Source organism: Rana temporaria, chromosome 4, assembly GCF_905171775.1.
Source record: "Rana temporaria chromosome 4, aRanTem1.1, whole genome shotgun sequence".
NCBI lineage: Eukaryota > Metazoa > Chordata > Amphibia > Anura > Ranidae > Rana > Rana temporaria.
Window position 1 is genome coordinate 394,269,372 of NC_053492.1, and position 25,890 is coordinate 394,295,261.

The following is a 25,890-nucleotide window of genomic DNA, read 5'->3' on the forward strand; positions in this document are numbered from 1 at the left end:
AGGTGTTGTACATATATTTATACACTGTATAGTTTAGCTAGATCAGTTCTTCCTAATTTACTGGCAGGCAGGTGATTGTGCTAGCTGCAGTATTCTTACGTGGTTTATTGCCTGTGTCCTCTGTAGTTTGCACCTAAAGCTACTTGGTGTGTACTGGCCGTGTGCTCTGTAGTTTGCACCTAAAGCTACTTGGTGTGTACTGGCCGTGTGCTCTGTAGTTTGCACCTAAAGATTCAGGACCAGTGATTTTAATGATGCTTAAATTAAAAAAAAAAAAAATCCTTTAAATATTGTACCTGCTGGGTGTCTATAGTATGCCTGTGAAAACGTCTTTGAGAACCCGGGTCTTGCCCGAGGGAACATGTATCAATGGAAAAAAAGTTTTAAAAACTACCGTTTTCATCCCAAGTCAGATTACAACATACAAAATGTTTTATGGATGAACAAACTTATGTAACCTGTCAAATCAATTTCCTATGCAGAACTATTGCATAATCAGTTTTTTCTACGTTAAGCAAAGAGAACTCTGTGGCACAGCACAGGCTTTGTAGCGGAGTTCCCATTTATTTACTATGTTCAGATGCAGGTGCAAGCTTTTAAATCCTTTTGCAACAATGCCCTGGGTTGTTGGACATGCCCAGGGAAGACAAATATCTCTGCTTCCCACATTTAGGCTGGATTCACACTGGTATGACAAACGCTTCGACATTGGGACCTCATGTCGAATGACGTGGAAAATGAATGTTTCCGTATGAGAGCCGTCTTAAAGCGGGGGTTCACCTGAATTTTTTTTTTTTTTTTTTAAAAGCCAGCAGCTACAAATACAGCAGCTGCTGACTTTAAAAAAAAATAACACTTACCTGTCCAAGTCGCCCGTGATGTCGGCAGCCGAAGCCGAGCGGTAGCTTGGCTCTCGGCTTCCCCTGCCACCATCCTCCGAAAGAAAATCGGGAAGTAAAGCGATGCGGCTTCACTGCCCGGTTCCCTACTGCGCATGCTCGAGTCGTGCTGTGCAGTTCCAACTGGTCCCTGTTGTGTTCTGGGAGCCGAGTGTTTCCCAGAACACACAGAACACAACGGGGGGTGACGCGGAGGGGTCGGACTCCCGAAGTCTATACCTGGAAGTGGTGCAAATACCTGTTTTATACAGGTATCTGCACCCCCTTCCCCAATGAAAGGTGTCAAATGTGACACCGGAGAGGGGGAGGGTTCCGAAAAGCAGAGGTTCACTTTTGGGTGAACCTCCACTTTAACTGGTCCGACACAAGTCAGTCCGACTTTGAAAATGCTCCCTGTACTACTTTGGTCCGACTTTGATCCGACTTCAGTCCATTGAATATCATTGAAGTCGGATCAAAGTAGGATCCTTGTCTTAACCATCCGACATGGTGATTACAGCAGCAGTAAAAATAATTTATCTGACACTGGGATTGTTTTGATTGGTCAAAGAACAAGTCAGACTATCACAAAGTCGGATCAAAGTAGTATCCTGTTCATGAAAGTTGGATGAATGTAGGATCAATGTAGGACCGATGTAGGACTGATGTCACAGAGCAAAGTAGGATGAAAGTCGTGTTGTATCAGTGTGAACCCAGCCTTAGCAGCTTAGAGAGGCCTCACTTGATGAAACAAAGGTTGCTGGGCAAGTGATCTGCACCAAGGTGAGTAGTCCTCCATTGTCAGAATTAGCGTCCAGCCAGCCATACAAAAGTCTAATATTACACAGCTTCTCCGGACACCCAGCTATTGTGATATATACCAGAGTACGCCAGTTCCCGTAGAGTGCCCCCCATGTCCTCAGGCCTTGGATCCCTGTAGCTGTGTTACCAGCCCTTTTTTGGACTTCACTGAGAGGGATAACCACAAGTAGCTGTTTCTGTTTCCTGAATTGTTTGACTGAAGTAGTAATGCTTAGTTAGATTCTCTGTTATAGAGACAATGCTATGCAGCCACATTCCCATGAGTGAGCCACAGAGACATTGCTGTGAAGAGTCTATGTATGTGCAGCTTTTAAAATCTGTTTCCTATTTTTCTGCAGTGTATGCATGCTCTTTGCCATCCAGACCTTGTTTTGCACCTGTAAGTTACAGTAATGCCACGTACACACAATCGGAAATTCCGACACGAAAGCCGTGGATTTTTTCTGACGGAATGTTTGCTCAAACTTGTGTTGCATACACACAGTCACACAAATCTTGCCGGAAATTCTGACCGTCAAGAATGCGGTGACGTACAACAAGCCAAGATCAATGAAGTTCAATAGGCAGTTCAGCTCTTCTGCTTGATTCTGAGCATGCGTGTTTTTTTGCGCGTCGGAATTGCATACAGACGAGCGTCTGAAAAGTAGAGAACCTGCTCTCGATCTTTTGTTGGTGGAAATTCCGACAGCAAAAGTCTGATGGAGCATACACACAGTCAGAATTTCCAACCAAAAGCTCACATCGGACTTTTCTTGTCAGAATTTCCGATCGTGTGTATGCGGCATTACTCCCTTTTAGATCATTTGGCCGATAACCTGTCCTTATACAGTGCCACAACATGGTTAGCATTTTATTAAAGGTCTGTAAAATGCAGACCACGGTGTGGAGTAATACAGCAGTATATAGCAGAAAACCAATATAGCTATATCTCCTATCTACCAAAGCAGGGATAATAAAAACAAAACAAAGAGATCTGTTACTAAAAGCAGCACACATGCAACCCATTGATCAACCTAGATGTTAACCCCTTTCCAGCAAGTGTCATTAGTACAGTGACAGTGTTAAATGTTATACCTGATCACTGTATTAGTGTCACAGGTGATGTCAGTGGCAGTTAGTTCCCCCAGAGCATCAGTTAGTGTCAGATTGGCAGCCGCACTCTCACAGTTCCATTATAAGTCGCTGATCACCTCCATTACTATTATAAAAAAAAATGTAATTCCAATATATAATTGCTTGTAGACATAACTTTCACGTGAACCAATCAATATACACATATTGGGATTTCTTTGTTACCAAAGACATGTAGCAAAATACATTCTGGCAACAATTTATGAAGAAATTCATTTTTTTTTGTAGCAGAAAGTAAAAAAAAAATGTTGTTTTATTTTCAACTTTTTCAGTGTTTTTATTTTTTTTATTATTTAAAAAGCCAGTGGTGATCAAAGACCATCAAAAGAAAGCTCTATTTGCTTAATAGCAAAACATGACATAGAGATTGATATTGTAATAGTGAAACAAAGCACATACCCTGCCAAAATGTTCTCAGTTTTGCATTCAGCAGGAAAGGGGTTGTCAGGGAATTAATGCCCACCAACAGAAAAATAAAAGTGCTTTTCTTTAGTATGGAAAGGCTTGAACCCCTGTCAGATTTTTATTTCTGTCTGTGTCCCTATTGCACATTTTCCCTTTACCTTACTTTCTGTTTGTGTCTTCACTATGCCATGTGCCACCAGAAGTGAGATGAAGAAGACTTGTGTAAGCTCAAAGTCAATCTAGTCAAACCTTACATAGGCCAGAATACTCCCCCTATGCCCTCATTGCCATGCAAGTGCGATATCACATGTGTTGACAAAGAGTCACGTATACTTATAGGTGAAGGTATCAAATACTTTCATTCACGTCCAGCAACTTAACAGATCAGTGGGGAAGCAAAGAAAAGGTAAGTGTAAGCTTCTGCAGGGGTTGGCATTGAAGCTAACCTGTTGCATTAGTCTACATGGATATTGCACAGCTTCCCCTAAAGCTGAACATGGATGAGCGAGTTTAGGGTGGTGGAACTTGACCGGCCTGCAGAGTCTTGACCTCAAACTGGTAGAACACTTTTGTGATGAATTAAAGCAGAACTGCAAGAGCCAGGCTTTCCTGTCCACATCAGTGCCTGACCTCACAAATGCGCTTCTGGAAGAATGGTCAAACATTCCCATAGACACACTCCTAAACCTTGTGAACAGCCTTCCCAGAAGAGTTGAAGGTGTTATCGCTGCAAAGGGTGGGACAACTCAATATTGGACCCTACAGACTAAGACTGGGATGCCATTAAAGTTCATGTGCGTGTAAAGGCAGGTGTCCCAATACTTTTGGTAATATGGTGTGTGTATGTATATATATATATATATATATATATATATATATATATATATATAGATAGATAGATAGATAGATAGATAGATAGATAGATAGATAGATAGATAGATAGATAGATAGAGAGAAAGCGCGAATGAGTGGGAGAGGGTGAGAAGAAGCCTCACGATTATGCAGTATCTCATTTATCAGGGAAAACCTAGCATCCCTTCAATAATTCACTAAACACAAAATAGCCTTTATGTGGCTTAACCTGCATTTGATTTCCTCTCAGCAACCTTTTTGTAATGACACTTTACAAGGTTTCTCTCTGACTAACATGAATATTTTTACCAATGGAGCAGGTTTTCTTTGGTACTTAGTACCTGCTAGACTTTAATTTGAAATACAAACAAAAAAAAAACCTTCTAGATAGAACAGCTTTGCCCATCAACAAAACATTGAAAATAAGAAAGCAAGCGCTAGGAATGCGAGGTAGGATCAATGATAGATGATATATCCTCTAGCACACATCACACACCAAACAAGTAAAAATGTGAAAAGCGCAACAAACATGACTTCAAGATATATATTTTTTTCAGTAACAACTCCAAATATATACTCTAATAACTTACTATAGATTTCCTTTAATGTGAGATCATTTGAACTCAGCAAGAGTAGAAACACAGTTTGATGTGGATTAAAAATATGAGAACTTTGTACACACAGTACCTTTGTCTTATCAGCTATAGGTCTTCTGAAGGTGGAACTCTGACTGGAGAAAATCAGAGGTGCGCCAAATCTGGTTCCAGCAGACTCAAGAGCGTTCAGCAGGATTCCCTTCAGTCTTTTATAATTTGGCTTCACACTGTACTGTAAAGTACTGACTTCAGCCATAAACTTGGCTATATCATCTGTAAGTGCATAAAACAGATTTAGCAGATACACCAAAATACAGAACCTGAAAAAAAACTAAATGTTTTTAAGCGATTTTGCATTTTCTCAGTCTAAGGCCCCTCAAAATTGCACAATTTTACCACAATTTCATGGCCGCGATTTTGCAGTGATTTCAGGGAGACTTGAGATCTATGAACCTAAATCTCACATCAAAGTCAGACCAAAGTAGTGCAGAGACTACTTTGAAGTCGTACTGATATGAATGGTTGTCATTGAAAATCATGGGGAACGACTTGTCATGCGACTTTGCAGTCCCAAGTCATAGGACAAGTTGTAACAACAAAACCTGGGGAATGCCCAGGGAAATACCAAGCCTCCTTACCGACCAGCCTGCAGAACAACCAAATTAACCTGTCTAACAGTATGCGTTAAAAAAAGGGATTTTGTCCGCATGCATTTGCAAACGCATGCCTGAGCCACAGAGCCGCGCCAAGGCACCCTGTAATCTGTGGTCCTCGTTGTACAAGTGTGAAAGGTGCCTTAGGCCCCTTCCACATGCAGGCTACACTAGGAGCATGCTTGCTCAGCAGGGGATCTGTCTACTGGCAGATGGGTGGTCCATGTCCGCTTTGCTTATCCAGAGCGAACACAGACAGATGTGAATGGACCGGCTGTCCGTTTATACCATCCGATCTGCTAGATGGAAGGGGAACATCCATCTGTTTTTAGCGGACCGGATTGGATGTAGGCAAGAGTAAATGGACACACTTTACACCCACCGCTAAATAGAGGAGAATAGGAGGTCCGATCAGGTCCACCTGAAAAACTGACAATTGGACCAGATCGGTCCAATCATGTGAAGGGGGTGCCTAGGACAAAATATTTAGAATACATTGTAAATGACAACTCAGAAAATTTTTGTATTTTCTTAACACAGACTTGTCATTGCAAATGATGACACCAGGGAGATACAGTAGACCTTTTTTCATGAAGGTTTCAGTATTTTTGAGGAGTTAAAGCTAAGATAAGACAAACCGCTAAATACAAAGGTAAAAAACACAATAGAGTTGTTTAACCTGGCAAAGGATTTGTGGCACCTTGCATATAATTATAGGATTTACATCAGCGGTCAACAACCTTTTTTCACTTAAGGGATGGATTCAATGTATGTGAATGCATGGAGGGCTGCATTCACCTGCTAAAAAATGCTGATAGTAATAATTCTAACAGTAATAATAAAAGTACAGGTTTACCTCACTTTACTAATACAAAGTTTTACATTACACAGTCCCTGCACCTCTTGCTCCCTCTTTACATTACACAGCCCCCGCACCTCTGGAACCCTTTACATTACACAGCCCCCACACCTCTGAAACCCTTACGTTACACAGCCCCCCTCCCCACAGTTTTGGACAACTGCATGTTACACAGCCCCCACAGCTCATGACCCCTGCACATTACACAGCCCCTCCACAGCTCTTGGCCCCTGCATGTTACACAGCCCCCCCCCACAGCCCTGGACCCCTGCATGTTACACAGCCCCCCAAAGCTCCGGACTCCTGCACATTACACAGCCCACCCTGATAGCTCTGGACCCCTGCATGTTACAGAGCCCCCCACAGCTCTGGACCCCTGCATGTTAAACCCCCCACAGCTCTGGACTCCTGCATTTCACACAGCCTCCCCAGCTCTGGACCCCTGCATGTCACACAGCCCGCACAACTCTGTACCCCTGCACATTACACCCCCCCCCCCCCCCTCACAGCTCTGGACACCTGCATGTTACACAGCCACAGCTCTGCTCCTTCCTATCTTACTCATGCAGAGAGGGAGAACTGCTGGAGTTAATTTTTTTATATTAACAAGCTAATGATTGGTTGCTAGGACCACCTAGCAACCAATCACCTGCTGATTAACTTAGAAAGTTAACTCTGAAAGTTCCATTCCAGTCCTCTATTCAGCGCTGCTCTTTCACTCTCGCTCTCCCCTGCTGTACAGAAGACAGTGTTTTCTGTCTCCTGCTCCGCTCTGCTGTGAGGGGCGGAGTCAATATGGCGGCCGACCCTGGGTGTCACCCAGGTACTGGGGCAGTCCACACCTGGCCCAGGCACTTCCACACCCTGTCACAGCTGACCACCCTCTCCCTGCCCTGTCACAGCGCTGCTGCACTGCCTGAGCCCGCCCCGCTGTGACAGCTCCACGTGCAGGGGTGCGTCAGCCTGACACGGACCGAACATTTAGCGGCCGCGCGCCATAGGTTGCCAACCACTGATTTACATGGTTCTGCCACAAACTGTCAGGTAGATCACACTATTTTCTTGACTATAGTTGTAGACTATAGGAGAAAAAAAAACGGTCATGTCCTCTCTTCACCTACAACCTGATGACTGGTCAGCAAAAGAACAGCAGCAAACTGATGAGGTTATACCTCTGAACATTCTGCTTTTTTTTCTCATAAGCATCCTTCTTGTCAGCACATTTGCATGCAGCACACCCGATTGGTTTCCAGTGCAGCTGGCTCCAAGTGCCACTGTATAGAGGTTAACATTAAGTCGAACAGTTATGCTGAAAAGTTTGCATACCCTGGCAGAAATCATGATGTTGAAAATATGACTGATCATGCCAACACACACATGATAACACACATGATAACAGAAATCACCCAAATGGCTCTGATCAAAAGTTTACATACCCTTGAATGTTTGGCCTTGGTACAGACACAAGGTGACACACATAGGTTAAAATGGCAATTCAAGAGGGGTTGCCTGCTTACCTCACAGTCATATCACGGTAAGATCTTAATACCCCTAGCAGTTATAGACCGATTTCACTTTTAAATACTGACATAAAAATACTCACAAGGATCTTAGCTAACCGCCTTAAACCCATTATGCCATCAGTGATCCATCCAGACCAAACAAGTTTTATTACCGGGAGGGAAGCCAGAGACAACTCTAACCATGCGATTCAGCTAATACATTGGGCATGATCGCAGCCTGACCGTACACCCTGTCCTATTGCTTACCACTGATGCCAAAAAAGGCATTTGACAGGGTCAATTGGGTAAACTTTTGAGTGGTGCTGGCTAGACTAGGCCTTGGCCCCAACATGCTCTTCTGGATAGCCTTGCTTTACTGAGGCTCGGGTTAAGAGGGAGGACATCCTATCTGATACGTTTACGATTTTTGATGGAACCAGGCAAGGTTGTCCACTGTCCTCCTTCATTTTTTGTGCTCACCCTCGAACCACTGCTTAATAGGATACACTTAAACCCAGATTTTAAAGGGATTGTTGATCCCTTTGATCTCTCTCGCCAACATCATGGCAGAGCTACAGGCATTTAGCTCACTTTCAAATTTCAGAATCAACTATAGCAAGTCTGAGATTCTACCCTTGAACGTCCCCTCGGGCTTATGTAAACGGTTGCAATCCTCATTCTCTTTCACCTGATGCCAAACTTCCTTAAAATATTTGGGCATTCAACTCACACTTCCCCTCCCCCCTGCTCCCAGTTATACACCTACAGTATCTCACAAAAGTGAGTACACCCCTAAGTGAAAATGTCCAAATTGGGCCCAAAGTGTCAATATTTTGTGTGGCCATTTTTTTCCAGCACTGCCTTAACCCTCTTGGGCATGAGGTTCACCAGAGCTTTACTTGTGCTCCTCCACCTTCCATTTGAGGATGCCTCCTAGATGCTCAATAGGGTTTAGGTGTGGAGACATGCTTGGCCAGTCCATCACATTTAACTTCAGCTTCTTTAGCAAGGCAGTGGTCGTCTTGGAAGTGTGTTTGCGGTCGTTATGTTGCAATACTGCCCTGCGGCCCAGTCTCCAAATGGAGGGGATCGTGCTCTGCTTCGGTATGTCTCAGTACATGTTGGCATTCATGGTTCCCTCAGTGAACTGTAACTCCCCAGTGATGGCAGCACTCATGCAGCCCCAGACCATGACACTCCCACCACCATGCTTGACTGTAGGCAAGACACACTTGTCTTTGTACTCCTCACCTGGTTGCTGCCACACGCGCTTGACACCATCTGAAAAAAATAAGTTTACCATGGTCTCATCAGACTATGGTAGGACATGGTTCCAGTAATTTGATGCAGTGTGCAGAGTATGGTCTGAGCACTGACAGGCTGACACCCCACTCCTTCAACCTCTGAAGAAATGCTGGCAGCACTATAACGTCCAATTCTCAAAGACAACCTCTGCAAATGACGCTGAGTGTGTGAGCAACGGGGATTTTTTTCAAATTGGCACCGTTGGCAGTCAAGTAAACCGGAAGTGACGTTGCTTCCGGGTCACTACATCGGAGACCCAATCAAAGCCGATTTCGGCTTTGTTCAGGACTGTGGTCAGCGGACGGACATGCCAGCTGGTCTCCTGGTGGGACACGAGACCCGGGCAGAGCAACGGAAGGTGGTGGGAGGGAGAACGTCCCCTCCTGCTCCTTGTGATAGTGGCTGGGCGGCTGCTTAGCCACATTGATTGCTATCACCTGCAAGACAGCTCTAAAAAACAGTACCGGGGTAAAGCCTACAGCTGCAAGCATCACCCCAGTACAACTACCTCCTCAAAATGACGTACAGGTATGTTATTTTGCAAGAAGTGGTTAAAGGGGAGCCCAGTAGCAAAAAAAAATGATTTTGACTGCACAGCAGCTAAAAGTAACCCATTGGATTAAAAGAACAGTAAATATGTTAAAGCCAAAATAGACACCAATAATAAGAACAAAAAATGCAGTAAAGAGGTTGATTGCCCAAAGAGCTAGCATTGAGAAACCAGGTACAGTTTTTTTTTAACAGACCCAGTCTGCAGTTTGTCCGTTTACCCTATTACTATGTTTTCCAGCATATAAGACGACTTTTTATACTTAAATACATCCCCCAAAAATCTAGGGTCTTAAACGCCAGTATAAAATGTGCACTTTTAGTTCGTTTGCGCTAAGCTGGCCCAAAAATGAATGTCCCTAATCTGTCAGCCTGCTGGATGTGCGGTAATACTGTATGTAGCTTTGGCTACATACAATATACCACGCTGAGGCAATCACAACGAGCAATGTATTCTATTAATGATTACAAAGCCTGCTGGGATTGGCTTTGAGAGTCATAGAGGAGCAGGCTGATGATTTTACAACCTCTGCCAACCTGAGCAGGCTTTGTATTTATTAACCACTTCCTTACTGGGCACTTAAACCCCCTTCCTGACCAGAGGACTTTTTGCGATTCGGCACTGCGTCGCTTTAACTGACAATTGCGCGGTCGTGCGACGTGGCTCCAAAACAAAATTGACGTCCTTTTTTTCCCCACAAATAGAGCTTTCTTTTGGTGGTATTTGATCACCTCTGCGGTTTTTATTTTTTGCGCTATAAACAAATATAGAGCGACAATTTTGAAAAAAATAATATTTTTTTACTTGTTGCTAAAAAATAAAATAGCTAATTTTTTTTTTTTCCTCAGTCTAGGCCGATACGTATTTTACATATTTTTGGTAAAAAAAAAAAAGAAAATCGCAATAAGCGAATGGTTTGCGCAAAATTTATAGCGCCTACAAAATAGGGGACAGAATTATTTTTTTTTTTTACTAGTAATGGCGGCGATCTGCAATTTTTATCGGTACTGCGACATTATGGCGGACACATCGGACAGTTTTGACACATTTTTGGCACCATTCACATTTATACTGCGATCAGTGCTATAAATATGCACCAATTACTGTATAAATGTGACTGGCATTGAAGGGGTTAACACTAGGGGGTGAGGGAGGGGTTAAATGTGTACCCTGCATAGTGTTACTAACTGTGGGGGAAGGGGACTGACTGGGGGAGGTGACCGATCTGTGTCCCTATGTACAAGAGACACAGATCGGTCTCCTCTCTCCCTGACAGGACGTGGATCTGTGCGTTTACACACACAGATCCACATCCTTGTCTCTGTAACCGCCGCCGATCGCGGGAGCCTGGCGGACATCGCGGCCGCCAGGCACGCGCACCGGCATCCCAGTGATGCGGCGGGCTTGCGCTCCCCCAGTGGCCAGGAGGAGCGGAGGCCGTATAAAGACGGCCACTCAGAGAAGTAGAACCATCCTGCGGCCGTACAAAGTCGTACGGCCGTCGGGAAGTGGTTAATAGAATACATCGCTTGCCGTGATTGGCATCATCAGCTTGCACCTCTCTGACTCTCAAAGCCAATCCGAGCAGGCTTTGTAATCATTAATAGAATACATTGATTGTCATGATTAGCTCAGCGCGGTATACTGTATGTAGCCGAAGCTACTGTACATACGGTATTACCACACATCCAGCGGGCTGACAGACTAGTCGGAAGGGGGTCATCTTTTTTGGCGAGTATAGCCCAAAACCAACAATTTAACTGTAGAATCGTCTTATGTTCCCAGTCGCCTATTATGCCGGCAAATACGGTATTTTCCTACAACAGCTTCCAATTGACACTATGGCTGCCCTGTGCCCTCTTTTATATTGAGGGGGCTGGCTTATCCAAAAGTCCTCTTATTGGCCCATCCAAAGCCGTGTACACACGATCGGTTTGTCCGATGAAAACAGACCGATGGACTGTTTTCATCGGACAAACCGATCGTGTGTGGGCCCCATCTGTCTTTTTTTCAACGGTGTTAAAAAATAGAACTTGTTTTAATTTTTTCCTATGGATAAAAAAAAACGATAGGAAAATCCGATCGTCTGTGTGGAACTCCATCGGAGAAAAATCCACGCATGCTCAGAATCAAGTCGACACATGCTCGGAAGCATTGAACTTCATTTTTTTCGGCTCGTCGTAGTGTTTTACGTCACCGGTCGGAATTTAGTCTGATAATGTTTATGCAAGACTGATGAAAGTTAGCTTCATCGGATATCCGACAAAAAAAATCCATCGGATTAGATTTCATCAGATATCCGATCGTGTGTACAGGGCTTTAGGCTGCTGGCCATAATTCAAAGGCCATGCAGTACAATATGTTTTAAAAAAAAAATCTTCACTTAGATTTACCAGGACTATAAGTCTCCAATCAGAAGGATTCACATTGAATCTCTAAGTTGCAGGGAACCCAAAGCTCATCCATGTTTATTAACAACATGATCAAAGAAGGGTAGCTTATGTAATTTACAAGAAATATGCTTCAAGCCCCTTAGTGGCATACATTACCTACAGTAAGTCTACTCATCAAATCTAAGAGAGTTTGTTGTACACTGTAAGTGTAATGTAAGCTTGATACTTCCATTTTGGGAGTTCTAAATTCTGTAATGAGTTTTCCCAGTGTTTATTAAACATGGATCAAGCATTTTGTCCACATTAGAAGAAACTTCTGAGGGAAAACCACACCTCCCAGCCACCCACTAATAGAGATCCATGCTGCAGTATGTGTAAAGTGGAAGACACCTCAAAAAAAAGTCTACAACAGATAGAGGTATATGTCAATTTATTTATTGTATGTGTGTGCATGTGTGTAAGCATGCTTTAGCTTTAAAGTAGATGTAAACCCAAAATCATTGTCATTTATTAGAGCACAGTGTATTATAACCAATTACGATGTGCACTTGTTTTTTTTTTATATTTTTTCATCCCATGTTACAACATGGCGTTGATGACTTCCTACAGCTGCCCTGTAGCCACTTGCAGTCTATAATAAGAAAGAAGAGGTCCCTCACATAAGCACACTAGCAAAAAACTGAAGTTTCAGAGTAGGGTACGGTTTTAGGGGTACACCCAAAACCGTACCCTACTCTGTGTGTGTAAAAGCTTTGCCAGGTTTAAATTACCTGTACAACCTGTGTCCTGTACCATAAAATTAGGATATACACAATTATTGCCTAAAAAAAACAAAATAGGGTCTGCAGATCCACCTGCTGGCTAAAAGTGAGAATACAAAATACTCTGGGGAAAAAAATAGTATTTTTGTACTGACCGTAAAAATCCCTTTCTCTGTAGCTCATGGACGGACACAGCAGCAGATTCTTGACAGTATGGTATTAGCCTTCTATTAGGAGAGGACTAGGCAGAAACATGTCAAAGTGTTAAATCAACATTAAACTGTACAGTACCACCCAGGGGCCGGTCCCTCTGGGTATAACCCCTCTCCCTGCATCTGGTAGCTCAGTTCGTCAAAAAGCGGTACAAACCTAAAAACAAGGGGCCAGATTCAAGAAGCACTTGCGCCCGCGCAACCATAGGTTGCGCGGCACAAGGGCTTACTTGCTCCGGTGTAACGAGTGCTCCTGATTCAGGAACCTCGTTACACCGACTGCAGCCTAGGATGTGACAGACATAAGCCTCCTTATGCCTTCACATCCCAGGCTGCATTCTTGCGTTGGCCGCTAGGGGGCGCGGCCATTGTGATCGGCGTATAGTATGCAAATTGCATACTACCACCGATTCACAAAAGTTGCGCGGGCCCTGCGCACGCAAGGTACGGAGTTTCCGTACGGCGACTTTAGCATAAGGCTGCTCCTGCTAATAGCAGGCGCAACCAATGCTAAGGTATAGCTGCGCTTCCCGCTCGTGAAATTTAAATTTCACGTCGTTTACGTAAGTGAACCGTGAATGGCGCTGGACGCCATTCACGTTCACTTAGAAGCAAATGACGTCCTTGCGACGTCATTTGCCGCAATGCACGTCGGGAAAGTTTCCCGACGGAGCATGCGCTGTTCGCTCGGCGCGGGAGCGCGCCTAATTTAAATGATTCCCGCCCCCGGCGGGATCATTTACATTAGGCGCCCTTACGCAGGGCTATTTAGCATATCGCCCGCGCAATTTACGGAGCAACTGCTCCGTGAATCGCGGGCATTTCAAGATTCTACCTGAATCTGGCCCAAGGAGGGGTGGGGGCTGTGTCTGTCCATGAACTACCGAGAAAAGGATTTTACGGTGAGTACAAAAATCCTATTTTCTCTTGTGTTCATGGACGGACACAGCAGCATATTCTTGATAGTAGGAACGTCCCCAAGCAGTGTCAAAAAAACAAGGGGTGGGAACAGCAACCAAACAAACAAACTTCACCCCAAACACAACCAGAGCTCCTCAACGAAGGAGTTACAACCTTAAACAGCCACATGCAAAACCTTGTGGCCGAAGCAAGCATCCAAAAATGCACTCACATAAACCTTGTAAAATTTAGTAAAAGTGTGAACGGACGACCAGGTCGCCTCCTTATACACCTGCGAGACAGATGCTTGATGTCGGAAAGCCCAAGAGGCACCTATTGCCCTGGTCAAATGCGCCGTGACAGAAAAGGGAGGCTCCCGCCCCCGTAGGGCATAAGCCTGAATCACGATCTGTCTGATCCACCTAGAGATTGTGGCCAACGAGACCGCCCGGCCTTTCTTAGGACCGCCCACCGATACAAACAGCGAGTCCGGCCTCTGGAACGGAGCAGTAGCAGAGAGGTACACCCGCAGAGCTCGGACAACACCCAAGGAATGTAACGCAGCCTCCTGCGACGGACGAGGGCACAAGGACGGAAGTACAATGTCCTCATTGAGACGGAAAGCCGAAATGACCTTAGGAAGAAATGAAGGCTGCGGGCGCAGCACCGCCTTATCCTTGTGGAGGATCAGATAAGGAGCCTTGCAAGAAAAGGCCGCCAGCTCAGAAACCTGTTTGACCGACGTAATAGCCACTAAAAAGACTACTTTCTGAGAGAGTGTCAACAAGGGTCCACTATCGGGGAAGAAGTTAATTTCTTCAGGAAACTCTCCTCAAAAGGGTAACGGACCGCTATACATTTGGGGACCAAAATGACCCTTTGCGGTCGTTCCCATTCCTTGTATAAAAGTTTATCAAGATAAGGTACACAAGGAAACACCTTCTCAGTGTGGGTCAGCTTACGGAACCCTAAAGGGACCGACGTCTCAGTAGATGCGTCCGCCTTATCCTCCAATTTAAGAGTATCCCGCACACAGAATCATCCTCACTCTCCGAATGGTCGTGGTCCGCATCCTCTGACACATCAGAATCAGGGCCGGGAGCAGCAGCTAGGCCCGAATCCGAGATGTCCCCAGAAGATGGTGGGGGCGCTTTTTACCCCCCTTTCGCCCGCACACACCGTTTCCACCCTGCAACAAAAGCCTCCAGGGCCGCCGACATAGCATCCACAGAAACAGCAGGTGCAGGGGCACCAGTTGCTCACACAGGTATGTCTGGGTAAGAAGCATCAGCTTCCGACGCCATGCTGACCCATGTGCCTGAAACCCTTAGGGACGCAAAGCAAGGCACACATCCCACCCTCCTTGCTGCTACAGATGTCAAGGGGCCCCCCCAGAGAACGCGCCACCCAAGCCAGTTGCTGTACAGCTGCCGTCCGCACTGTCTCCCTAGAGGTGCTCTCCCTGCACAACCACATGCATCACTCTCTCCCTGAGGTGTTCGCTCCGTTCAGATACCTAAGCCACCGCTAGAGGTCAAAACCCACAACAAGATGGCCGATGGTCGAACGCCCTGTAAAAAGAGCGTGCGGGCTACAAGAAAATGGCCACCGTAATATAGCTGTGGACACCGCCAAAATGGCGGCTGTAAACATGTAATAAAAGGAAAAGTACACAAAACACACAACAGCCGGACAGCACCCCCAAGAGAGCGGACCCACAGCGTAGCGCCCCATTATAGAATGGAGCCCCCCCCCAGACGGACCACCAGCCACACACAGTAAGCTTAGCTCCCAGAGCATAGGAGGGGAGAGAAGAAAGGAAGGGTGGAAAAAAACCCTAGTTGACCTCCCCGGGAATGCCCAGCCACGCTAGCCTGCCGAAGCAAGGGGAACTGTTACTTGCCCCATCCTGCATGGAACACTGGAGCATCCCTGACAGATCCACAACCCGAGTAGTACAGGGGTAGCTGTCGGCCCAGCACACTGTGACACGGACAGTAATTAGCCCGGTCATATGCGTGCCCCGGAGCGCGTAGCTCACCGGCCACCCCTGGAGCAATCGGGGCATGTCGTGGGGAGACTACAAGGATCTAGAACATCCAGCCTGTCGCCCAGTCGGCAGTAGAAAGTAGATCACAGGATCAAAGAAGGAAAAAATACAAAAAAATTAAAATGATCCAGGACCTAATAGGCCCCCCAGGGAGCCAGGTCCTTCTATGCTAGGCAGAAAAAAAACTGAGCTACCAGATGCAGAGAGAGGGGTTGTACCCAGAGGGACCGCCCCCTGGGTGGTACTGTACAGTTTAATGTTGATTTAACACTTTGACATGTTTCTGCCTAGTCCTCTCCTAATAGAAGGCTAATACCCTACTGTCAAGAATATGCTGCTGTGTCCATCCATGAACACAAGAGAAATATTTTAAAAATATATTTTCCTGGCCATAAAAAACTTATGTGTATATATATATACACACACACACACACACACACACATAAACATACATACATATACACACATATGTCTTACATATATATACTATATATACACATGCACAATAGATTCCCTTTAAGAGTACTCAGGTTAGCATTCCCCTGTTTCTGGAATATTATAAGACAGCAATGAACAGGCCTCAGGATTACAGGTCTGTACCACAATATTGAAAATGGTAGGCTTGTTTTACTCTTGGTTATATCAGTGACATCCAGGGCATCCCTATGTGACAAATGAACGGCCCCTTTGGCAACGAAGATGTAAAATTACTTTGGCCCCAGAGGGTAATGTAATGTTTATTACATTACCATATGGCAGTACAAATTTCTATTTGCATATGGGTATTTTGGCACTCTCGCTGATTGGAAAACACAAATTAATTTAATATTGCATGCTCATTGTGCGTGAACAAGTCTCGGTGAAGAGAAGAACAATAGCACATTGTTCTGTTTTATACCATATATAAATACAGCCCTTTCCCTATTCCTGAACATTAGGTTTCTTTCCAAGTATCTTATTTTGCAGAGAAAGGAATATGGTTCATGTAGCACCTCTGACCATTGCTGCTGGATTCCGGCAGAATTAATAGGCCATTGTTACAGTTCATTACATACACTCCTTAGAGCACAGTTAGATGCCTTGCATTTATGATAGTTTCCTATTGAAGTGAAACATTGGTGCTTAAACAATCTGCATCACATCTTGAAACAACAAATTAGTGTTTACTATATCTCATTTACACTTACTACATCCATCTTCTTGACCCAACCATGCAGTGACTGAATTCGGGACTCCATCCATAAGCCTAAAAAAGTAATAAAAATAATGATCTTTGGTGTTGTATTGATCTGGGAATTTTGGTCATACGGTAGATAAAAACATGCCCATTGTAGAAGCCGATTTAGATTTTATTTCAGTAATACATTCATTTAAAACAATGTGCTTGCTTTGGGTTTCAGCTCTGTGTACATTTTAATTAAAGTTTAAAAAGTTTCATATAGTGTAGTGTATATGAAGCCATCACACTGCATCAGTAAAAGCGCGTACAGAAAATGTACGGCAGTCTATTTTTCAGTAGCCAGATTAGCTTCTAATGACATAAGAGACATAAGAGACTAGCTTACAGTTAGTGGGATTTTCAGAAAGGCTCACCCCAATGGACAGGAAGCTAGTAAAGTAACATGAGCCCAGCATGATGGGAGTAAGAACTGGCACTCTGACATAAACTACTGAGGGTTTATATACATTTCTGCACACATATTTATGTCACGTTTTAGATGCATTAATATGAGGCAGCATTAAAATATACTCTGTACTGAAAAGGAGTTACTGTGGGGGACAGCACCAAAGGTGGAGGATTGCACACAAAGCTGTCTTTTTTTTTTAATAATCTAGCTGGGGCATCATTTTCTTTTACAATTGTATCATGTTAATGGGTTTTGAAATGACCACAATACCAAATTAAAGCTTATATGAAAGTTAAAGTGATACTAAAGGATATTTTATTGTTTTTTTTTTTGTTTAAATCAGAAAAAAGTTTATTAAGAAAACCATATGACAGACACATATATAACCAACGTATTCGGGCAGCAGTAAAAAATACAGGCATAGAGCATCTTTAGGTTTTACAAACAAACATTCGGGTTGATGTATCTACCTGTACATACCCATCCTTAAAAATAGTAACTGTTACTGCGCAGCATATAGCATATTCAAGTTATATTAGATTGGACCATTGGTCCGGCAAAATCAGAAATACTAAACAGAAAAAGAAAAAACAAAAACAAACAATAATAAACTGAAAAAACAAAAGTGCATACATCCAGTTCTCACATGGTAATGGATGACCTCCCGCTCAAGAAAATTTTAATAAAAAATTAGTAACCATCAAATCATGACTACCTTTCCACAGTACACATCACGAAAAACCACGATTTGTCACTAGCAGGCTGTACAAAGTCACTACATTACATTTGCAAGGGCCTATCTTTGACCCGTTGTGTAGGCCCCAGACCTGGAGTGACAGGCCAAGGTTGCCACATTGAATAAAAACATTTCAGGGCATTTCTATGCTGATAAGTGAGTTTCTCACGTATCAAGAGACAGTTGACCATTTCCACCCATTGTGATATTTTATTGTTTAATAAAATAAAAAGAGGGTATACTTATACTGATGGCAGGGGATATAGATAGCGGGAGACACCGATGACAGGAGACAGATGAGGGGGACACTGATGACAGGAGACAGATGAGGGAGACACTGATGGTGGGAAACACTAATGGCAGGAGATGAGAGGGCACTGCTGGCAGGAGACAAATGAGGGGGGGACACTGATGGCAGGAGGCAGGTGAGGGAGACACTGATGGTGGGGAACACTAATGGCAGGAGATGAGGGGGCACTGCTGGCAGGAGACAAATGAGGGGGGGACACTGATGGCAGGAGGCAGGTGAGGGAGACACTGATGGTGGGGAACACTAATGGCAGGAGATGAGGGGGCACTGCTGGCAGGAGACAAATGAGGGGGGGACACTGATGGCAGGAGGCAGGTGAGGGAGACACTGATGGTGTTGAAAACTAATGGCAGGAAACAGATGAGATGGCACTGATGGCATGAGACCAATGAGGGAGGCACTGATGCTGGGAGTCTTTGTGGAGTATTTTCTGATGAAGGGGAGATTGATGTGGGGGCTCTGGTGAGAAGTTTCTGATGTGAGGGAGTTACTGATGAGGCGATCTTCTAAGAGGTAGTCTTTGGTGAGGGGGTCCCTGATGAGAAGGTTATGATGAGGGGGATACTGATCAGGAGTCTCTGATATAGGGATCACTGATGAGGGGGGATGGGATGTCAGTCTGTGCATAAAAACAAAAGGCGCAAAAGCACAAAAAATGTCAATGTGCATACAAACGCACATGAAAACTCATGACATGCAAGTGAAATCTGTGCTTTTTTTCCCATCAGTTTTTCTGCATGTATGGTGTGAATGAGGTCTTACCATAGACTGGGCTGTGGCAACCCAAGTAATACCCACAACCGCCAAGTGCATAGCTGTGCCCACTGGCCTCACTCCCTAATCACCAGGGTTGCCAACCGTCTGGAGGCCTTGGCTGCAGTTGTCTAAGCCAAATGTCTGTGAAACTCTCTTACACTGCAAAGAGCCAGCACAGTTCCCCCTCTCCAGCAGGGACAGAGTAGGAGAGAGGGCTCGATCTGCTGCTCCTCCTCCTACCCCTACCCCTCTGTGTCTGCCCACCCACACTCCAATCCCCAGCATGCCCTGCCTTAGAAAAGAGATGTGTGGGAAGGAAATTAGCAGCTCGGAAGATACATTGTAGATGAAAGGTGCTGATGCCTGAGCCTCCATCCTTGGGTGAGTGAGCGAGCTCACAATCCACTGTCAGTGACTGAATTCTTCCCCCTCCCTCCTTTCTCTTTCCTGCCTCCAAATGAGACACACAAAGGTAAAGGGGGGCCCCCTTGGGACCAGTGGTGTATTTTGGTTTTGTGCTACCCTAGGCAAGAGACTGTAAACATACTACAGGAGACGATCAGAGACTGCGAACATGATACAAGAGACGGAATGAGACTGTAGACATACTACAAGGAGATAGTCAGACACTGCAGACACGACTCTCCCTGGTCATCATACGGAATAGAAAAGTCTCCAGTAAGTCATTCACTAGCATCACAGTGGGGAACAGTTTAAGATTTAAAACATAACAGCTGAGATAAGTTTAACATGATTATCATCCCTCTTCTTCTAATGCCCGAGCCCAGCTGACCCGAGGTGAGCTGAAATCACCCCTCTGCCCAAGCCCAGCCGAGTCCAGGCCAGCCGATACTGCCCCCCTGCTCAAGGCCAGCAGAGCCAAGGTGAGCTGAGCCCACCCCCCACATGAGCACAGCTGACACCGCCCTCCTGCCCGAGCCCAGCTGACCCGAGGTGAGCCAAGTCCAAGCCAGCTGAGACCGCCCCTTTGCCCGAGTCCAGTCCAGAGGAGACCGCCTCCCTGCTTGAGGCCAGTCAAGCCCACACCCGCACAAGCACAGCTGAGCCGAGACTGACCCCCCCATGCCTAAGCACCTGAGACCATCAGAGCCCAGCCAAGCCAGCCCAATGCAGTCCATTTCTGGTAGCAATGGCACTGGTCCCTTCTGGGCGGCGGCGCCAAAGGCAAACATCGCTGCTTGGGACGTTTAATGGGAACTGCGTTCCTGTTGTGGAAAAAGTACAGGAACGCCGTTCCTATGCGTCCCCGCAGGACTTGAGCCCTGTAAATAAGTATTTGATCCCCTATCAATCAGCAAGATTTCTGGCTCCCAGGTGTCTTCTATAAAGGCAACAAGATGAGATTAGGGGCACTCTCCTAAAAGGAGTGCTTCCAATAATAGCTTGTTACCTGCATAAAAGACACCTGTTCACAGAAGCAATCAATTAGATTCCAATCTCTCCACCATGGCCAAGACCAAAGAGATGTCCAAGGATGTCTTGGACAAGCTTGTAGACTACACAAGGCTGGAATGGGCTACAAGATCATCGCCAAGCAGCTTGGTGAGAGGGTGACAACAGTTGATGCGAATAATTGCAAATGAAAGAAACACAAAATAACCGTCAATCTCTCTCGGTCTGGGGCTCCATGTAAGGTCTCACCTCGTGGAGTTTCAATGATCATGAGAACGGTGATGGATCAGCCCAGAACTACACAGGAGAATCTTGTCAATGATCCCAAGGCAGCTGGAACCATAGTCACCAAGAAAACAATTAGTAACACACTACGCTGTGGAGGACTAAAATCCTGCAGGATACTTCTAGTGCGTACCGAAGGATGCTACATCTTCATTAAGAAAGTATACCTGTTGCTTAGCTCTGCATGTACAACGCACAGGATCACTTTAGTGATCCTGTGATTGCATAGCAATAGCATAGCAAAGCTATGCAGACTTTCCAAAACTGTCAGTTTGGGCACTGAACTAGTATATAAAAGAGAACTTTTTTTTATGAGAATTGTTCTGTATGTTACATTTTTGCGTGCACTTTATCCTTTTCCAATGATATTCACTTTTATATTCACATATGTATTATTCATAGTAAGAGGCTTAAATTCATACATAATAAGAGCAACGCAGAAGGAGTCATTCTGATTCTTCTAACTCAGTGCATTTAATGTTGAGATTACCATTTTTTAAAGCCATATAAACAACAATGGAAAAAGGTTAATCTTTCAAGTTTAGTTCCTTCTATTAATTTTACACATTTCATGGATGAAATCCTTACGAAATTAAAACTTCAAGCTAACCAAGGGAATGCATTCAATATTCAACACTTACAGCTTCCCTAACTGAAGTGGATGAGGGACACATTTGGAAGAGATTGAACTTGTTCCCTTAGGTTGTCACAGCACACCAGAGTCTCAACTTCAGTGCTCAAATCAACTATTTAGGTATTACAATAAACTCTGTAAAATAAAAAAATCAGGTAGATACCTGTATATGGAAAAAAGGTGTATAATAACGGCCTTCAATACACCACTCAGCGCCAAAAAATTATATTGCTGTTCTAAAACCAGATAACACAATGAAGGGTTAACCTGGGGACAAAATTTGACAAAAATAATATAAAAATGTTGTGCAATCCCTTTAAAGCAATCACATATAAATGGGATCACAATCTGAGCTGCTGTTTAAAATAAATGAAAATTCAGTGAGAGGTAAAAAATACTAGAAAACAGTCCAACTGTGTCAGTCCTATACCCAAACAGCGCTGATGTTGGTGAAAAAATGGCCAACCCCACAATAAGAATTTAGGAAGGATGATCAAGTGCAAAACAAAAATTCAGACAGTGTCCATGGGTGATCCTATGAAATATACAGCGTGCACCTTCCACCGATAATTCCTGGTCCACCACGTGAGAACACACTCCCCTCAGGGGTTTAAACTCACCAGAGCAAGTTCTGCAAAGGACTGCAGCAAAACCTCAAAAATGCACTGAAATGTCCTCAATTGCAATGAACAAAAAGAGGGGGTAAAATACTCAAAAATACGCATGCAGAAACGCATCCAGAATGCACAATTTGTGCTGTGAATCGGCCCTGAAAGTATCTTGTAAAATATCTGAAACGTTCTTAACCATCCCTACAGCAGTCCTGGGAGAGGAACCAGCACTAGGAGCCAAATGAACTATAGTCCATGCACTTGGCTGGCAGGGAACATGCTGTCTTGTGAAGAAAAAAAGTAATCAGAATAGGGACCTCAGCAGTGTACTACTGCCCTTCACTTATCAGTCAACAGGCTAGGGGGAGGTTCTTGAACAAGCTGCTGATGTGGTAGAGGTCGAGAACATGGCTACAATACGTGGATCACAAGACTGATTAAAGACTATTATAAATTCTTTGCCATGTAGAACAGTTTCCATACATTTCAGACTGATGCATATAGTGCTAACCAGAAGATACAGTAACTGCACTAAAGTTAAGCACTCTTCTAACTTTTTCCTTTAACCACTTCAGCCCTAAAGGATTTACCCCCTTAATAGGCAGATCCCCATTCTGCCTCTTTTTACAGCGGTCGCTGGTGGCTGTCGGACATCTAGTCTGCTGAATTTCACGCAAACGCTCCCCCCGGGGTGCAGCATGCACGGGCCCACATGCATGGCCCACACAGACGTACAGGTCTGTCGATTCGCGCAGCCGAGCCACCTTGCCGCAGGTGGTTGGCAAGTGGTTAATCTGAGTTTTATATAATTACTGTTTTTCACCATACAGTGGGCAAAATATTTATTCGATCCCCTGCAGATTTTGTTAGTTTGCTCAGAATATAGGAGTTTGTATTTTTTTTATCATACGTGTATTTTAAATGAAAGAGACAGAATTATCAACCACAAATCCAGAAAACGCACACGATACAAATTTTATAAATTGAGTTTGAGTTTAGTGAGTAAAATAAGTATTTGATCCCCAAGCAAAACATGACTTGGTACTTGGTGGAGAAAACCTTGTTGGCAAGCACAGAGGTAAGATGTTTCTTGTAGTTGGTTACCAGGTTTGCACACATCTCGGAAGGGTATTTTGGGTCACTCTTTTTTACAGATCGTCTCTAAATCCTTAAGGGTTTCCTGGCTGTCGCTTGGCAACTAAAGTTTCAGTTGCCTCATTAAGAAGACCTTCTAAAATTGACAGGTCTAATCTGTATACCACATACTGTACCCAGTCTTTGGGGGCCAGAATTATTGTTGGTTGGTAAGGGATCATATACTTATTTTACTCATTGAACTGCAACTTAATTTATAACACTTGTATTGTCTTTTTAGTTGACATTCCGTCCCTATCATTTAAAATACACCTATAATAACAATTATAGGCCCTTAATTTCTTTACAAGTGGGAAAAATTAATTCATTAATTAATCAAATAATTATTTTTGCCACTGTGTATGTGACTAGGACTCCATCTCCTTTTCATGCGATTATGTGCCCCAGGGTGATGATGAGGGCATTATTGAACTCATGGAATGCTCTTACAGCTTCCAAGTCAGGGTTATTCAGGAGAGAAAGCTTCAAATTACTATAGAAATTGGAACTTTTAGCATACACAAGTGCAAAAGATAAATAAAGTTGTGAAAATAATATGTATTATGGTTATTTTCCTTTCTCCATTTAAACAGTAATGCCCCGTACACACGATCAGTTTTCCCGTTGGAAATAGTCCGATGAGAGCTTTTGGTCGGGAATCCCGACCGTGTGTATGCTCCATCAGACTTTTTCCAACTGAAAAACTGCTGCAAAAAGCGCAGGTTCTCCATTTTCCTGTCAGGAAAAAATCAGATTGGAATTTCCTATCGTGTGCACAAATTCCGACGCATGCTCAGAAGCATAGAACTTCATTTTCTCAGCTCGTCGTAGTCTTTTACGTCACCGCGTTCTTGGCAGTCAAAAGTTCACCGAACTTTTGTGTGATCCTGTGTATGCAAGGCAGGCTTGAGCAGAATTCTGTCGGAAAAACCATCCAACTTTTTTCACGACAGGAAAACCGATCGTGTGTACGGGGCATAACTGTTCTTTATAAAAGGGAATCCAATTCCCTCCTGTCCTTCTCATCAAAATCAAAGACAACCATAAAACTCAGATGCAGATGGAACATATTGGTGCCCTGTGGGCATGCATCAAACTTCGGTTTGGAGATGGCTATTGTTCTCTATGGCTAGGCTTGGAGCAAATGCAATATGAAAATGTAAATTAATTATGCAATCCCACCAGAGGTTTTTTTTTTAGGATGAGGGGAGAGAGTTACCCTTCAAGCATTTGAAAAGGCAATGGTCACGTGTGCAAGGTACAGTAATCAATCAGCTATGTTTTGATCAGTTTTCTGTTGTCAGACTGGTGAAAGGCAGACTCCAATTGTAGTTACTGCACCCTACACTTACCTTATTAAATTGGTAACTGCATCCGTTTTTGCTTTTTAGTAAAGGGCATTCAGTGCACCATCCAGTAAGCATTAGGATGAGACAGAAACCTATAGCAATCTATAAAAAAACAGTTTCCACCGCCAAAAAGATTTTTACAACACAAGAACATTACATATATTTGCTTGTAGTAGAGATTTATTCTTATTTATAAAGTAGTGAAACTGGTTCATGACTTCTTTCATCCAGAACATAAATTTGTTCTAAGAGCCAGCTATCCAAGCCAAAGTTCTTTCTAGTACTATTTACATTAATTTTTTTCTTTTTAAAACATATGCATATTATTGTGCTAATATACCAGGAATATAGAACCATAAATTCTGTGCTCCATAACAGTACTGTAACATTAATGCCCACTTGCCATCCACTAACAGTACATTTACTGCTAGCAGGTGGCACAACCGAACAAGGTAATGTACATCACAATCCACGTCCTGGTTTTCGGGCATGCATGCACGTGGCCCCTGCTGATGTGTGCTGTGAATGGACAAAACATGAGTTTGTTAGCAGGCTACAGCCAATTATTTTGGCTGCATGGCTGCTGATTGGCTTCGGGGCAATCACAGCACAGAGTTCCCTGAAGAGCAATCTGGCTGTTTCTTCTCCCTGAAATTAACTCTGAGTTCAGGGAGAAAAGACAGATGGATCCTGTGAGTAAAAACAATAAACATGCACAGTTGACCATTTGATTGCCATTCCGATCATCCCTGTCACTCATTATAAATGATCACTGTATTAGAGTCACTAGCGAAGTCCATGTCAGTTAGTGCCAGATTGCCTACCACACCATAAGTTGCTGATTACCGGCATTACTAGTATAAGATCTATAGCTGCATAAATTTTAGTATATATACATATATCATAGTTTGTATACCCTATAACTAACACAAACCAATTAATATACAATTAGGATTTTATTTTATTTTTTACCAAGAACACGTAGCAGAATACTTTTTGGCCTAAATTCATGAAAAAAATAGATTTATTTGATATGTTTTATAACAGAAAGTAGAAAATATTTTTTTTTTTTTCAAAATTGTAGGTCTTTTTTTATTTATATGATGAAAGATAAAAAAATAAAAACTGTGGTGATCAAATACCACCAAAAGAAAGCTCTATTTGT

The 25,890-nt window shown here is 43.8% G+C and overlaps 1 protein-coding gene across 4 annotated transcripts in view; it reads right to left on the reverse strand.

Annotated features, from left to right (window-relative positions):
* Nucleotides 1–25,890, reverse strand: part of VRK2 (VRK serine/threonine kinase 2) — a 129,051-nt gene that overhangs the window by 19,789 nt on the left and 83,372 nt on the right. For all 4 annotated transcript variants that reach the window (XM_040351148.1, XM_040351145.1, XM_040351146.1 and 1 more), the window contains exons 10-11: nt 17,057–17,115; nt 4,776–4,957 (exon numbers count right to left, since the gene is read on the reverse strand). In XM_040351148.1, coding sequence (XP_040207082.1) covers nt 4,776–4,957; nt 17,057–17,115 — 241 coding nt within the window. The remainder of the gene's footprint in view (nt 1–4,775; nt 4,958–17,056; nt 17,116–25,890) is intronic.